This window comes from Phoca vitulina, unplaced genomic scaffold, assembly GCF_004348235.1.
Source record: "Phoca vitulina isolate PV1807 unplaced genomic scaffold, GSC_HSeal_1.0 scaffold1, whole genome shotgun sequence".
NCBI classification, from domain to species: domain Eukaryota; kingdom Metazoa; phylum Chordata; class Mammalia; order Carnivora; family Phocidae; genus Phoca; species Phoca vitulina.
Window position 1 is genome coordinate 90,592,873 of NW_022589704.1, and position 17,752 is coordinate 90,610,624.

At 37.9% G+C, this 17,752-nt stretch overlaps 1 protein-coding gene across 1 annotated transcript in view; it reads right to left on the minus strand.

Annotated features, from left to right (window-relative positions):
* THSD7B (thrombospondin type 1 domain containing 7B) overlaps positions 1 to 17,752 on the minus strand; it is an 870,666-nt gene that overhangs the window by 372,234 nt on the left and 480,680 nt on the right. The window contains exons 8-9 of the mRNA XM_032411208.1: positions 6,092 to 6,283; positions 4,132 to 4,366 (exon numbers count right to left, since the gene is read on the minus strand). Of these exons, the coding sequence (XP_032267099.1) occupies positions 4,132 to 4,366; positions 6,092 to 6,283 (427 nt within the window). The remainder of the gene's footprint in view (positions 1 to 4,131; positions 4,367 to 6,091; positions 6,284 to 17,752) is intronic.

Below are 17,752 nucleotides of genomic sequence, written 5' to 3' on the forward strand. Positions count from 1 at the left end.
ACATTGATCAAAAAAAGGGTTTTGACTGCTTTCATGCTGTTTTCATGTGTGTGTGTGTGTGTGTGTGTGTGTGCGTGTGCATGTCTCTGTGTGTCTGTGTGCCTGTGTATGCGTGCACAATACATAAACTAATTTTTAATGCCTTGATGGTGGAATTCCATCTTATATCATATCTTAAAAGTGCCATATTTTAGCTCAGTGTAAATATTTAATAACAGTAAGTGAATGATTGAATAGTATTCAATGTTACTGGAGCCTGAAGACAAATAAATCCCTGGGGATATTAGGCTAATTTATCCAGCCATTTCCAAAACAAAATTAAAGCCTTAAAACCCAGGGAAACATATGGATTCACTTTTTAGTTAGTAAACAAAGTATGGCCCCTTGGCTTTTGTCATAATTTATACTTCCTAACTTCATGTAGCACTCAGACTCTAGATTGGCAGTGCTTTCAATAAAAGGATGAATGTATTTCACTTCGGCACATATATTTCCCTGGACCAGCACTGGAATGCTCTATAACTACTATCTCGTTGTCACCCTGTAGCCTTCAGCTCCTTATAAGCACTGTGCTGAAATGCATCAAACTGAGCTACAAAGACCTGCCATTTTTCAGTTAGGCCTCCATAATCAAGATGCAGAGACGATGCTCCATTTCTTTGATCAGTCCTCTGACCCAGGAACCAATGCACGTCTCACTCAGCTAGGTGGGGCAAACCTGTCAACTCTGTCAATGTTAAATGTTTAAATGGAGCTCTGTATTATTATATCTCACACAATGCCAGGTGTTTTCACATTAAAGGCAGAAAGTGCCTTATCAGGACTTTAGGAAGGCTCCGAATTGTATGTTTTTAATCTTTTTTATTATTATTAATTTTTTTGTATACTGCAACTGAAAAAAAAAAACAATGAATAGTGAAACAAAACTAAACAAAACCCCGGAACTATCCCAATAAGCTCTCACTTCTGTTCTACTTCTGCCCTGGCTAGTTCTCATTTTCTGATATGATCAGTTCTATTACTCATACAATGGTAACAATCTCACCTATACAACTGCATAGAAACCAAAACACCAACCCAGGGAAGCAAGAACTTGCAAGGAACTCTGCCTTCCAGTGCAGTGGGCTTGGAGATAAAACACATTATATTAGCCCATCCATTCCATGGAGACATGCTTCTTTCTCTGTACCCTGAAGGCCCCTCCTTCTTCAGGATGTTTCCTTCTCCTTTTCTGTTTCTATTCCCCTACCCCACCCCAAGGATTTCACAAATGGCAGGGAATCTTTTTCTACTGTAATAGCTTTCACATAAAAAGAACAAAAAATATATATTTTTCAGAAGGGCAGAACAAAAGATATTTTCTACTGCTGATAGTTTCACTATCTCACTATGCACTTCACTGGACATTAGGTATTAATTTCTTAGCTCAATTAATCTCCTTAACCTAAAATTTTTAAATTAATTTTACTCACGTCAATTCAGGCTCCTCATATTTAGCAGGGTTGTTTGGAGACATACAGTAAGAATTCAACCTAAGTTGTTAAGTCTCCAGCTTCATTAGCAGGGTAAAAAGTAATCAGCAACGTCTGTGTGTGTGTGTGTATGTGTGTGTGTTAGAGAAAACATCTGTACGATTCACTTTTCTGTGATGGTAAGCCGAGCAAAACTAGGGGTTATTCACAATAATAACATTTATGTGCTCAGGCTTTTACAAACAAAAACAAAAACAAAAACAACACCAGTCATTTGAAGTTATATAATCCAACTTTTCATGTCCAAGTGGTCCTTTAAATGTGGCAATTTATTTGGTGTCACTCTTAATTCTAATGTCCCTTTGCTAAGAAATAAACAAACTGTACTCATATCAAGTGGATTTTTCCTGTTCTGGTTCAGAGCTGAAAAGTTTTGTGTCGGGGAGAAGATCAGACATCAGGCATGCTAAATTTTCTCATCACAATAAGGAATAATAGTTTGCTGCATTTTATGTAGATATACCTAAGCCATATTTAATTTTATTTGTATATTCAAGCTGATATTTCATGTGTCTTTTTTAAGCAGCTGAAAATTTACATCATAAAAATGAACATTATCAAGGCTACAGTCCTTCCCAAGATAAAAGCAGTTCTCATGTCTGAATAATATCTTTATAAGCCTTTAAGGATTTTACCATAACCCTGTGAATTAGATTTTCACCTGAGGCAGGTGATATGTAAAACATTATCATCCATGTTTGGCTATAACTCCCATTGATTCAATCAGTCCATGTAGTGCTACACATACGAGGCAAGTGGCAAAACACAACAGACATCATTTGATACTCCAAAAACAGCACAAGCAATGTAGAGTCAGGTCTAAAGCAGAAATAACATTTATGAATTAGTAAGAGTAGGAGGTCATACATCTGATCTAGTCATTACTCTTTACGGCAGTCCCCTCTGCCAAAATGTATGATGGTGGATCAAGTAATTTTTCTTGAACAAAGGAGAGATATCAGCTTTTCTCAATCTTCTGCAATTCACATCCAATCCTTGTTGAACCCTGTAACTTTCCTGCACACCAATCTAGTTCAGTTATGAATTCCAAAGTCATTTATGGTACACTAACTATATGCTAGACATTGTGCCAAAGTCTGGGGTTGCGGCAATTAAGAACATCCAACTCCAGCCCTGTGGAAAAGAAAGAGAGAGAGGAGGTCTTGCGGACTGTGCTTCACTGCAAGTCGTATCATCTCCACTTGCATCTGCACAGCCATCTGCACGTCGGATGTTCCAACCCAGCAGCACCTGGCCAGTCTGCACTACTTCCGCCAGCAGCGGTTCGCTTCCCTTAACTGGGCTCCTATGACTTTCCTTACACAACTCTTGTGGTTTCCATGCCAGTGTGGATAAGTCCAGTGCCTAGCATCAAGGTGGCCCAAGGTGAAATTAATCAGGCGTTTCCGTTGCCCAGGACAGCAACGCAAATTGGATCGAATTAGGTGGAAGAGCAAATGTGTCTGCCCACGTTGCCAGGAAGGGTAGGGGCATGTTTAGTGAGATGGGACCAGAGCTTGATGCTGCCAGGATATGTTCTGCTTCAGTTTCTGCTTCTTTCTGAGCATCACTTCCACTCCCTTTGCCTTTTTCTTTTAGGACCATGCCTATGGCAACTGTCAATGCATATACTTAGAGCCTCATGAACAGAATGAAGAGAGGGTTTCATTTTCCCAACTCAGAAATTCCCGGAGAAGAGCTCTAAGTTGCCTCATTTGTGACACTAGACAAAAGCTTGAGCATGCCCATCCCGGGGATATATCACCCCTGTCAACAGGGGTAGAGTCTTCTACCACAAGGAAGAGACTAGTTGAAACACATCCACTAGGAAATCTCCATGGACAGGACAGTTACCCGGTCACTATATACTTCATAGGTGCCTTACATTTTCTTTTCCAGAGGCTTCCCACATGGACTGAGGAAAAGTCATATCTCCTCATTTGGTCTAGCGATAAAAGTCCCACAGCTGTGTTCTCTGCCCTAATTACTCTTTTTCCTCTATCACTTGCAATTGTCCCTGACCCTTTTTGATATCTATATCCTAGTTCCCATGTCCAAGTTATCCTATTTTTTTTGTTTTGTTTTTCAGATTTATATCTTCAGGTACAGAGTCTAACATGTATGAGATTGCAACCTATTTACAGGCATGAATTAGTCTATTCAAATGGCTTTATGGATTTATTGCCCATTGCATAAAAGATCAATGGAACCTAACAAAGAGTGTAACACAACCCTATCCTTTCAAAGTGGAGAACTTACCTTCACATTGACCTAGTCTTCACATGATTGAAAAAAATGCCAAAAATACTGAGATGAGGTCAAGAAAATGTTTGATTACTCAAACAGATTCAATATTTGTGGGCCACATTTACTTTCCATTAGCTAATGCATGTGATTACAATCTTACTAATGATCCATATTATAACTGTTTCTACCTTCCTTTTTGAGAGATAAATTCTAGTCATTAAGAGTCAAATGAAACAAAATCCTTTTCCCCCAGCACAGACTGAAGCATATTCATTGCTTGATAAATGTTTTTGACTAAAAATACTCAACTATGCAATAATCATATGCACTTCCAATAAATTATTGGTGATACCTTTTGGTCATCACTTGTCCCACGTGACTCTTGACACAGAAGACCCTCCGTGTCTGAATGCCCACACCACAGGTAGCTTCTCCAGTCCAGCCAATGGTTGCATTAAGGGCAGTTACCAATGTGTCTTCAGAACAGGGGCCCCAGGGCAATGTGTCCCAGTAGAGCTGCATACAGGAATGGTCATTGCATGAACGATATTCTTGGAGGGCCTGACTAGGGGGACACAGTTTTCCACCTGTGAAAATCAAAATACAAAAGAATACATAGTTGTTGCTGTTGTTATTACCAGGTTGCTGTTATGTCGTTCTTATTTTTGTTGTTTTTGCTATTTTAATGGTCCAGAAAGATGGTGTTTTTGATACAGGATTCCAAAGGCCCGGGCCTCTGAACCCTTCTGCCCTTTCTAGGGCCATGATCCTTTTGTCCCGAGTAACAATCTGAGGGTAATATATTGTACTTTTCCCTCCTAAATAATAGGCAGCAGTACACATTGATTAGACCAAAAACAAAACAACAACAACAACAACAAAAACCAGATTCTATTTCCCACTTTTGGATCATGTCTCTCTGAGATAAACTCCAAAGAAATCTGCTTTTATTTTAGTAACACGATGACTACATAAATTAGTCCGTTAGATACACTAGCCCATGACCTTAAAGTGGTATTAGGTCAAACATATACACTTACACACACATTATCTATATCTGACCTCTTTTTCCTAAGAGAGCATTATTTTTCTCAGAGAATCATTTTAAGACACCTATCCTCCATCAAGCAATGCATTTTACTGCAATTTAATTTAATTTAATCCAGAAGTGTCTCTTAAAGTTTGGCAGAAGAGAGCCCATCCTTAAACTCTGAAATGATATCTGACAATGTGTTATCCACTGGCAGGGAGACCAGACAGATGTGCATCCTTACACTCTTGGGTGAGTCAGACAATCAAACTTCATTACTGTCTTTTCTTTCACATTTTTATATCCATGTAAAAACTGGCATTTACCTAACATATTGATTTTTTTCCTACTCTTCCACCTTATGATGTTTTATTCAGTGGGCCAAATGCTCAAAAAGATCTGTGACCTTGGTTTTGTTATTCTTGTTATTTTTTCCCCATTAAATACTACTGACTTTTTTCTCCTTCCAGAAATATAAAAGACAAGAGCGTGAAGTAACTGCACTTTAAGAATATGAAAATCTCCATTCATCTTGACCCTGGCCCCATTTTTCAGGATCAGAGAACAGAATCTTGTTTCAAAAGGAGCTCCTCACAGCCAGCGGCCACACCACCCTGCTGTTCTAACTGAGCCGTAGGCCGACGAAGCCAAGGGAGAGCCTGAAAGAAAGGACATGTGCGTCTGGGGACACACACCATTGCTATAAATGATAGAAACAGCTGCTCCTCCAATTTGTTCTGATGTCACCCGTCTACATTTCCATAGCACATTTTAGCTTCTTCAAAGCCATTTTCAGAGCCTTCATCTTCTTCCCTCTCACAACATGCCAGCATGACAGAACAGGAAATCAGGCCGACGTTAGTGGCAGTTCCTGGTCAAGAAGCCATGCCTCTTGATTCCTCATTTGGAGCTCTTTTTACCAGACATATTCCAATTATATTCCCAATGTATGAGCTACCTGAAGCTGGATGTGTGTCAATCAAACTTTGTTTTTTTTTTTATCCCCAAGAAAGTATAATGAAAAATAACATCCATCTGATTGCCATGGCCTATATATAGGTTTGAGCTAAGACAATTCATGTAAATATAGGACCCAATCTAGATCAACTAGAGGATTAAAGAGAAAAGGCATGCATGGAAATGAAACTTAATTTTGATTCAGGCAACAGAGCTATCATCTATCCGTGGCTACTTCTACTATATGACCTTCTCAATTGCTTACTAGAAAAAAAATAGTAAGTCGGCAATTGACTCCACTGTTGAAGCCTTTCCTATTACTCACCTTCTCCAGCCAATGCCAGGATAGTCCTTGACCTGGTCTGTTTCCCATCTGAATTTTTATTTGAACAAGACTGGGAACAGGATGACCACTCTGTCCACTCACTCAGCACACAATCCATTCGGCAGGGAATTTCACAAGGCATCCTTTCAGGAGGCGGGGGTGCTGGGCAGAGACTCCCTGATACATCTTCTCCTGTAACCAACCAGATCGAGACAAATGCTGATTACTGCACAATTGAGGACAGTCCAAGGAACATTTAGGCATGTTGCTTCCTCTGTTACTTCAGTTTAGCCAAGAAAACTTCACCAGGTGTCTAAACCAATAAAGTGTGAAAAATGATGGCTTCTTCAGCAATTCATAATATTTATGTCAAGAAAAACTGCCAGGAGATCATTTGGCATTTAGAAAGTTAGACACCACAGCAAGACTCTCATTTGTCATCCTTCGCAGGGACAAAATGGGCTTCTTCCAGGAACAACCGAGCCATGGATGGCTACGGATAGACATGATTGACCTGCTATTGACAACCATGTGTAATAAGTATATGTTTTTCTGCAAAACAGGGGCCAGAATAGTCTGTTGGCCTGCAAACCTCAATTTATGTTGAACATTCTATCCTATGCTATAAAGAATTACATCATTCTAATTACCTGTTGGGTGCTTTTACCTCCAAAAATGTAACTTTAGGCAAGGTTATCACATGACGATTCTTTTGTTCTGTTTGGACCTAGTGGTAAATAATCCCAAACCACAATGGAAAGGGACTTGTGGTTAAAATTGTGTAATGTTGACACAAAGTTGAAAGCCCACATGAAATTTTCCACATTACATTTATCATTCCCCCTCTGAATGATCTGATGAATTACTCAAATCATATATATATATATATATATATATATATAGGGGGTAGTTTTTGGGTTTTTTGTTTTTGTTTTTACAATGAACAGATGTTAAGACTAAGGGGATCATTTCTAAGTTACCTTTCTATATCTCAAATAACTATAATAATTTAAAAAATTCTCTTTCAGGTTATGTAAGAATAGGTCACTATTATAATTCTAGTGTTACTCTTTATAGATAATAGTTCAACTCTTACTACTTGCCCTGTTCACTGTCACCTCATAAAAACAAAAGACATGAAGAATAACGATATAATTTATAGTTTGAAGTAACAACACAGAATGTGGAATGGCATCTATAGGAAGGAGGCAGTTTTGTCTCTGCGACTTTACACCTGTGGAATTCTCCTGTCATAATCTGCTTGGTGCAAAAAATAAGTACAAAGGGGACTACTACTTATGGGGCATCTCCTTTGTGCCAGGCATTGTCCTCGTAAGAAGCTCTTGGAGGCAGGTGTAACCCATTTTGTTTTATAGATGAGGAGTCAGCAGTTCCGGAAGGAAAACTTGCTCAGGGTCACACAGGCCTGAGTTGGGTATCAAATTAAAACTTTCTGACTCCAAAGCTTCTGCTTTTCCCATTAACCACATTGTGTCTAATTCTACAGAGATGGATATTCCTTTGCTGAGGAAGTAAATAAAACCAGCCGACAGTGAGAAAGACTGCTTGGAGGAGAAGACAATCCACTGTTAACATCTGCATTCATATTTGTAAATGAGGCCAGGCTCATTGCCCCTGAGGTACAAATAAAACTTTTCAAGCATATTATGAGAAGTAATAGAGATTCTAGCAGATAATCAAGCTGAAAGACCAGTTCCAATCATTCTCTTTTCAGTCTTAATCTATCTTCAGGTTGAGTCCACACTGTATGTTACACACATATATACATGCACACAGATACTTTCTCTCTGCCACACACACACACACACACACACACACACACACACCAGTACAGCTGAGAGGTAGTACTTCCCCAAGTACAGAAGCAAGGAGAACGAACAAATGCCCAACCTGCATCTAATCAAGCGTTAATTTCCACATTTGTGAATATTATTAACATAATTTTAATACAAGGCACTTTATTTTTTTTAAAGATTTTTTATTTATTTATTTGAGAGAGAGAATGAGATAGAGAGAGAGCATGAGAGGGGGGAGGGTTAGAGGGCGAAAGAGGCTCCCCGCTGAGCAGGGAGCCCGATGCGGGACTAATACAAGGCACTTTAAAGCAGTGTCTGGCAAAGGACATTTTTGAGGAATAATAGGTATTAGTAGGGCTCTTACAAAAAAGTGGGAGAAACCTATGAATTCTGAGTTAAAACAGTAAACTTGGTCTCACTACTGAAGAACTACTCAGAGTGTTGAAAATGCCAATGTACAGTGTAAATTTCCTAGGGTGAAAATGGTGGGTAGTGTTTTTCAGCCTTATCTGACTAATGACCGTCCTTTTTTGAGAAGAATATCTCCTAGTAGTGGTATTTTTATGAATATGTTTTTAGAAAACTCTGCCTTCAAGAGTTATACAATTATCAAGTACTATTTGATGAGCATGTACTATGTCCAAGGTATATGACGAGGTAAAAATTAGTGAAGATACTATTATTTACCCCCCTCGAGTTCATGCTTCATATCAGAGATGAGCTATAAACATATACAAAGAAAACTTAGTCCAAACGTAAATGCCAAGTTCCAAAGGTGTGTTTCAAACAGAAAATACTGTTGTAGCTCAGGGGAGAGAAGGTCCTCTGGGGTCTAGCATGATATCAGAAGGCTTTCAACAAGGAAAAATAGAAAGGTAGAAACTTGGTGGCAATGAAAGAGGGTACTTCAGGCAATGAAAGTTATCAACGAAAGTATGGTGGTAGTAAAATACCATGTACTTAGAAGACAATAGGGAAGCTGCATGAAGAGAAGAGAAAATCCACATTGGAAGAGTGATTTGACATCAAATTCTGAATGACTTAGACAGACACACAACTTCTGTCATCTTTCTGCCTTCCTTAAATTCCCAGTTGCTCAGGTTTGCCAAGACCCAAATTTAACATCCTCTCCAGTCATCACTCGGCACCCTCATTATTCATGTCAGGAGCTCAAATGCTTTGTAAAACCTAAGCTTTCATATAAACTGATATACCTATTTCCTCAGTGCAGTTAAATGTCAGTAATCCCACCAACATTTTGATAGCTTGTCTATACAGGCTAATTCAGACATGTGAGCAAACAGATGAGATTTTCTTCAGGGAAACCAAACCACTAGTCATAAGCAGGGTCTGTAATTTGTGAGTGAGCTGCAGGATGGGATCCTAGTTACAAAGTGTCCTAGCTGGATACAGTTAAGTGTCCACAGGCGAATCCTAAAAAACAAAATAAAATAATAAAAATAAATAAATAAAGGGGAATCCTAGCACCACTTATCCTCTTGAGTGTCACTTAACTTCTTTGAACCTCAGTTATTTCATCTGTAATAAAGAAATAACAACACCTTTCAGGGATATTCTAAGGATTATAAATCATTTATGCAACATACCTAGCAAGGCATCTAGCATATGGATGGCTCTCAATATATACAAAGCTTTAAAAAAAAAAAAAACAAAAAAACTGTTGTTTGCAAAGATGTGCTCCACAAAAACGTAATGGCCTTCTTTATCTGAAAAATCTAGAGAATGATGTTACAGCCATGGAAAGCACTTGCTTTGCCACTCATATATGTGTACAAATAACAACCAACAGCTTCACAGCCTGTTCACATAAACTATAAAAACTATTTATAATTATCCAGATCATTTTATTTATATGGTTGGTGAATCTAAACCATTTAAGAGCCAAAAATAAAGCACTTGAGCCTGAATAACCTCATCTGCCCATTCACATCAGTATAATTATCTTCCCATTGTACAGAGAGAATCCATCTCAAAAGAAGAGCATTTTTATACTTTCCTGTTTTCATTTTCTCGGATGGATCAATGAGACCAACTGAAATCTCAGGCAAGCATGGAAAATAAAGTGGCACATGGGACAGAGACTTAGCCATTAATAGTGATTTTCACAAGCTCTGATAATCTAATGTCATAATAAAATAGAATATATTTAAGAGGGAAATTGAATTCATCTTTCAAGAAGACTGTGAAATTGCTTCCAGCCCTCATCAGCCTCCCTAGGATCAATAATGACAAACTCCACATTCTCTCCTCACAGAGTATACTTATTCAAACCAATTGTGACTCTGAGAATATGGGATATGATGCTGCTTCAACTTTGCCTCTCCATTTTTTTTGAATAATTTAACATGGTGAAGTTTACATTGTATAAAATTAACCATTTTAGAGTAAACACTTCAGTAACATTTAGTAAACCACAATGTTGTGCAACCACCACCTCTATCTAGTTTCAAAACATTTTCATCACTCCAAAATAAAACCCTTTACCCATTAAACATTTTCTCCCCATTACCCCCTCTCCTCAGACTCTGGCAGGCATCAAGTTATGTTCTATCTCTACAGATTTATCTATTTTGAGTATTCCATATCAATGGCATTATACAATTTCTGATCCTTTGTGTCTGGCTTTTTTCACTTACCATAATACTTTGCAGTCTCATCCATGTTGTACCATATACACTACTTTATTCCATTTTATGATGGAATAATATTCCATTGTATGTATATACCACAATTCATTGATCCATTCATCTGCTGATGGACATCTTTTGGCTATTGTGAATAGTGCTGCTATGAACATGCTTATATATGTACTTGTTTGCTCACCTGTTTTCAATTATTTTCAGTATATGCCCAGGAGTAAAATTTCAGGGTCATATTAATCACTGTTTTGTTTGTGATTCTGGGGACTGTGGCATAGATGGCCAGATGACTAGGTCTTGGCCATAGTTCACACTACTGTCCTTCTCTCTTCCCATTTCCAGCTAAAAGCAAAAGTACTTAGATGAAGTGAAGATTCCTGAGCATCTGAATACACTCACAATTCCCTAAAAATGTTTCTTTTTCCAATTCAAATACTACTTAAAGTATAAAGAGCTCATGCAAACTCTACGGCTACTGGTCAAGCAACCATCTAAATTTAATGCTAATAAGCTATTAGAGTTTGGGCTTTCCATAGCAAACTAGTATTTAAACTATACCTATGCTATATACTACATCCTATAACATTCTTTGTTTTGTGACCTCTAAGGAATTAGAATTTAATATTATGAAGTACCATCTATCTTTTAAATTTTTTAAGATTTATCTATTTCTTTTAGAGAGAGGTAGAGAGAGGGAGAAAGAGAGGGAAAGAGCATGAGTGGGGGGAGGGCCAGAAGGAGAGGGAGAGAGAGAATCTCAAGTAGACTCCTCACTGAGTGCAGAGCCCAACAAGGGGCCTGATCTCATGACTCTAAGATCATGACCTGAGCCGAAATCAAGTCAGACGCTCAACTGACTGAGCCATCCAGGCGACCCTATCTATCTTTTATAATAAAAGAACAAACAACTATAATTCTTAGTTTTCTGACCTATATTATGTGTACAAGAAGAGAAAGGATTATAAACAAAATGGAGGAAAAAAAGAGAAACCCAGCTATTCACAATATAATCTACAGTATAATTTGGAAAGTAGACCAACATTTGTCATTATACAAACTTCAAACTACCTTGCTCTCCCCCAAATAATGCACTCTTGGTACTTTATTGATATGTTCTCTTGTATATTATTATACTATCTGTGGAAAATAATGAAACAGTTATTGAAAATACTCTACATGTCATAAAATTTTATGTCCTATTTAAATCTCAGAAAAGAATGCCAATAAATGTTGATTAAATGCTTGCCGACAGCTGAGTAAGATATCAACAGATAATACATGGTAAATTTACTGGAATTGATATGCACTTAATTTCATTTTTAAATTTAAATGTTACTTTCTTAAAGGTAAGCAGCCCCTGGCCACTTCTGGACTGAGACCCTAATTAGCTAAGGAAATGTTTCTATTTCAAATCAATAAAAGATAAAATAAAAGCTAAGGACTAAGCACAATCTATGTGCACCAATGCAATGCCAGCAATACAATGACTGTTTCTGCTTCTTCTGTCACAATTTGAAATGTATTTGTCTACCTAGTTGACACACATTGGAAGACGAAGAAACCCGCTGTTAGGTATTATCAGGGTCCTAATAATAAAAACAAAAGCAACTGCCATAAAATAACATCAGCATCTGGTATTTGAGAAAGCATACAGTGTCTTATACTCTGTGCCAACCACATTAATGTAGGGGTGTACTGAATATTCAGAGTAACATCATTAGTTAGGTACCACTGTTACACCTGAGACACAGGAAAGTTAACAACAACAAAAAAAATGCTCAGAGTCATATAGCTAGTAAGTGTCTGAAATGGAACTGGAAATCATATCTGTTAGACATTTAAACTATATTCTTATCTATGATGCTGACTGCTTCCTGGCTCCCACCTCACATGTGCACTCCTCATCACATTACTTCTGGCTGATGCCAAAACATAAAGAAGGGAGATTACACAATCTATTGTCAGCTAACAAATAAATTTAGTATTAAAAAGAATAAGCCCAAAGGGGTGGGCACCTTGATCATCTGGGAATTGCATCATGGGTGGGGCAGAATATGGCAATCCTTTGCAAAAATGGAAATGATAAGCGGATGAAAAAAAGCTCAGAATGGAAGGATGGTAGAATAAGACAGAATGCAAGACCGGATAGGAAGAGGAAAGTAGGGACACTCAGCAAAAACAGTATAATGTATGGTTAGATAAATAACACAGACACAAGCTAAAACAAAATATATAATAATGATGTAAGGATACTCATAAAGTTAAAAAGAAACAATAAAACTCTAATAGCTAATAAAAGAGAAAGAAAGAGAACATAAGAACAAAGGCTAAGATGAATGGGGGGGACTCAAAAGAACTGGTAAAAAATAATAACAGCTAAAAATAAGAAGACAATATTTCCAAGGTAAATATGTTTACAGAAGCCAGAAGTTAGCTGAAATTTCATCTACATGGCAGGTGAGCTGCTTGTTCAGAAGCCTAACTGAGCAGCTATATGAAGTTCCCCAGCATATAATAACATCATCAGAGAGGCTAACACTTTGATCGCTTAGAATGTGCCCAGCACAATCTCACATTTTACATGTAGTTATTAACTCATGTAATCCTCAAAGCATTAGTAACAGTAAACTCATGCACCGTATGTAGCAGATGTCAGTTATTACTCTAAGTGAATTACACGTATCAGCTCATTTAAACGTCACAACAATACTATGAGGTAAGAACTATCATTATGCTCATCCTAGACACAACCATATTGAGTCTTAGAGAAGTAAAACAACCTGACCAAGGACAAACACAAGTAAAATAGTAGAGCTTGAATTTGGACCTAGGCAATGAAGTTCTAGAGCCTATTTCTTAAACATGATGCTTCATTGACACTCCTTTATCTTCTACCCACTGTCAGGACAATTTATGTACGTGGCTACACAGGCCTGATCCAGTAGAGTCAGTCAAGTGTAGAGGATTACAATACCTTTAGGTCATGAGTACTGTACTAAGTGTTACTCAGGGTGAGAGAAAATGCAAAAGAGTAGAAACACTAGAAACAAACTAAAATTCCTCAAAGAAAAAACAAAAAACAAACTAAAATCTAACAACATGTCTTGGCAATGAAATGTCACATTTCCTTGGGCTTACTCACATGTTCCAGGAGAAAGTAACCACTATTTCATGTGTGTGTGTAAAAGGTTTGAAAATTACTCATTACATCTTAGGTATGGGGAAAAATTACTATATAGTACTGTTTTTGACATGGACCTTGGGAACTGGACCTTGGAAAATAACTTTTTTTTTTTTTCTAAAAATGACATCAATTTGCTCACAAGCCCCAATTTCTGGTTGGTAGTCGAAGACAGACAGGAATTGGGAAGGGATGGGGAAACATAGATATAGCCATTTAAAGTTCCTACTGAAATATTCCCATTGACTTGGTCTTGGTATATCAGTACCTAGTTTTTAAAGATGAACCTGCTCTACTGTTAATTTCCAGGGTCTCTGATATAGCTTCTGATTTTCTAGTCCACATACTTCATACTCATCTAGACCTGACTCCAAGCTGTGTCCACTTTCCCGGGGCAGTCAACACTTCCACATCCCACACTGGGGCATACAGGGATTTTGGGATGCCCCCATGTCCTAAATAGGTCCAGGGAGACCGGATTGGGAGGGTGGTAAGTGGTGAGCTCTGGTGTCCATTCTGTGCCTAAACACAGTACACCATCGTCTCACTGTTGCAGCCCCATTCCTATATGTGTGGTGCAGGGAACCGTGTGTGCATAGTTGCTTCCCAAAGTGTCAAACAAGGGAACAGTCCCTCTGCTTTTTCTTTCCCTTTAACCTACCTGAAACATCCATAGTTTTCATTTTCACAGCCCAATATTTCATTTGCAAAAGAAGGGGGGGCAGGGAAACTCATCTGTGTACCTTCTCTTGATATCCTCTCTAGGCTCCTCCTTTCTGGCCCAGGAAACTGGCCAATGTAGAACTCTGGCTGATGCTAAAGCTGTATAGAGTCCTTTGGCTTCCCATCTTGATATCTACAGGGAGCTATTTGGAATTTACAAAACACTTCTCTCCCACATGCCTGGCTCTTGCATATGAATCCTGGCTTTCAGGATTATTGTTCTCATGAAAAGAGCTTCAAATGCCATTTTGGGGCACTGACTTACACTATTTGTTTGCATTCAAGGTCTAATAAACTTGATCTTTTGGACACAGTGGATAGCTCAGAAATCAGGTGATGTGGGGGAATGGGTCTTGTCCACAATGAAAAAAAAAGCACACTGTTACATCTCAAAACACAATCTGATGACATCCATTTAGTAGAGAAACTGTTTGTCATGAGAATTTATAGAGATTCTCTATATTTTGTACAAGATGAATCCAGAATGATAATAATGGAATATATAATGTAGGACATGCTTCTTCAAAAGGGAAAATCTTGAAGTAAATAAACAGTGACTTATAAAGAATAGAATATTTAATGAGAAGTTGTGACGTCTGGATTTGAGTTCTGCCTTAAACGCCTAACCAAAATGTGGCCCTAGAGAACTGTTAGACTTTTTTTAGGCTTCAGATGCCTTGGATAAGTGGTAGGAGGGGCACTGCTATCATCCCTGATTATATTATTCGGTCTGGTGATAGATCAAAGAGGCTAATGTAAAATAATACTTTGGAAATTGCAAAGCACCATTTATATATAATGTGCCTTTTTATTATTGGTGAAAATGAGGATAAAGGATATCCCAAATAGAAAAATGATTCAGATCAAAGATACTATCTCTATTCTCTATCCTAATTTTGTCTTAGCTAGAAAAATAAAAGAGGAACTGAAATGAGTATAAAGGCAGAAACAATATTATTCATTTTGTCTGTCTGTCTATCTACCTGTCTATTTATATATCTAGCTATTCAGAAAAGGATCTGGACCAGCTTGAATATGTGGTAGACCTTTAGAAAGTACTTCAAGTTGTCTAGAGGTTTGCAAATATTTGAGAACCAATATTTTTAAGTTAAACTGGGTAAGTCAATAGAGTAAACTGATAGTACAGCAGTGAAGGATGATCATTTCTTTCTATATAATTAACCTTCAGAAACATAATTTGAATGCCTGTAAACAAGAAATATAATTTATTCAGCTATCTCATTATCATTGCACAATTAAGATGTTTTCAATTTCTCTGTGACAAATATCACTGCAAAGAATATTCTTGACCATAACATTGATTGATTTCCTAAGAATAAATTTTGAGAAATGGAAAAACAAAGTCAAGGGAAATGAACTTATTTATCATTATCCACAAACTTTTTAATTTACAAACAATAAAATTCCCTCTGTATTGTACAGTTCAATGGGTTTTCGCAAATGCATAGAGCCTTGTACTGACTACCATTATCATGATACAGAACAGTTCTATCAACACAAACATATCCTTGTGCTGCCCTTCTGGGGTCAATCTGTCCCCAGCAATCCTAATCCCTGGAAATCATTGATTTGTTCTTTGTCTCTATAGTTTTGCTTTTCTCCCCCCAGAATGTCATAAAAAAAATGGAGTTATACAGCATGTAGTCTTTGTAACAAAGTGCATTTGAGGGCCAACCATGTTATTGCTTGTATCAATAATTTATTTATTTTTTATTTATTTATTTATTTATTTTTGATCTGAGTAGCATTCCATTGTATGGATGTAGCACATTTTGTTTATCCCTTCCCCCTGCTGAAGGACATTTGGGTTGTTTCCACATTTTGGTGATTATGAACAGATTCACATAGATTTTTATATGAATATAAGTTTTCATTGGGGGGCATAAATAATTAGGTGTTCATTGTAACACTGGGTGATATGTAAGTGTAGATTTTATAAGAAACTTCCAAGCTATTTTCCAAAATGGCCATACCATTTTGCCTTCCCATCAACAATGTATGGAGATTCTAGTTGCTCTGCATTCTTACCAATGCTTGATAGGACCATATTTTTTGGTGTTTAATTTTCATCATTCTTATAGGGGTACAGTGAGATTACACTGAAATGTTGATTTACATTTTCTTAATGGTTAATGATGTTGAACATCTTTTCGGGTGCTTTTTTGTCTTCTCTATATTTTCATTGGTAAAGTGTGCATTCAAATCCTTGACTCATTTTGTAATTGGGTTTTGCTGTAAACTGAATGTTTGTGTTCCTTCAAAATTCATATACTGAACCCACAATGTGATGGTATTGGAAGTGGGGCCTCTAGAAGAAAATTAAGTTTAGATTTTCATGACAAGGGGAACCCTCATGATAAGATCAGTGTCCTTATAAGAAGAAAAAGAAGAGCACATGGTAAGAAGGTGTCTGTCTCCAAGCCAAGGAGCAGGTCCTCCCCAGATACCAGATATGCAGGCATCTTGATCTTGGACTTCCAGAACTGTGAGAAATAAATGTCCCTTGTCTAAGCCACCTTATCTAGTTTTGCCAAAGCAACCAAAGTTGACTAAAACAGGTTGTTTGTTTTCATATTGTTAGGTTTTGAGAGTTCTTTATAAAGTCTGGAATTGAGAGGATGTGACCACTGGTAGACCAGTGAGCTGGACCCATGCGATCAGAGGCTCCTCACTCCCTCCCTTGTCCTTGGAATATGCATTCCACTTGCCTTTCCCTTTCCCAGAGGCTGACCCAAAAACATGGCTTTGCGATACTGATGCAGTATTGAGACCATCTGGACTGAATACATGACTGAACCAACCCATTTAAGGCCTCTATATAAACTTTAAAGATTTGGCAGGCAGATGTATAAATCTACTCATCTTGTAGCTGCCCAAAACAAGCCTTGTATGTAAGGTCCCTCACTCATTAAACCTACCACCTACCAATCCGAAGTGGTCTTCCTCCTTCTTCCATCTCTTCCTGCCCTCCACATATGGGGGCCAATTTCAGATCACACCTGAGAAGCCCCAAGGAGCTTGTGAACTAATAGTTGGTGAGCCAGCCAGGAAGCAGGCATCTGCATGAGTTGGCCATCAACCTCTATGTGAGGAGGAGGGGCCCATATATCAGATGCTTGTGGACTATTATGAGACAACAGGGGTGATTTTTTAACACCCCTGTGTGAGATCTGTGCACAGCGCACTGCAGCTCAGAAGAGAACAAAGGGTGCTACGGTGGGCTGGCCTCTACTGTGTGCAGTTCGGCTGGCCACTGAGG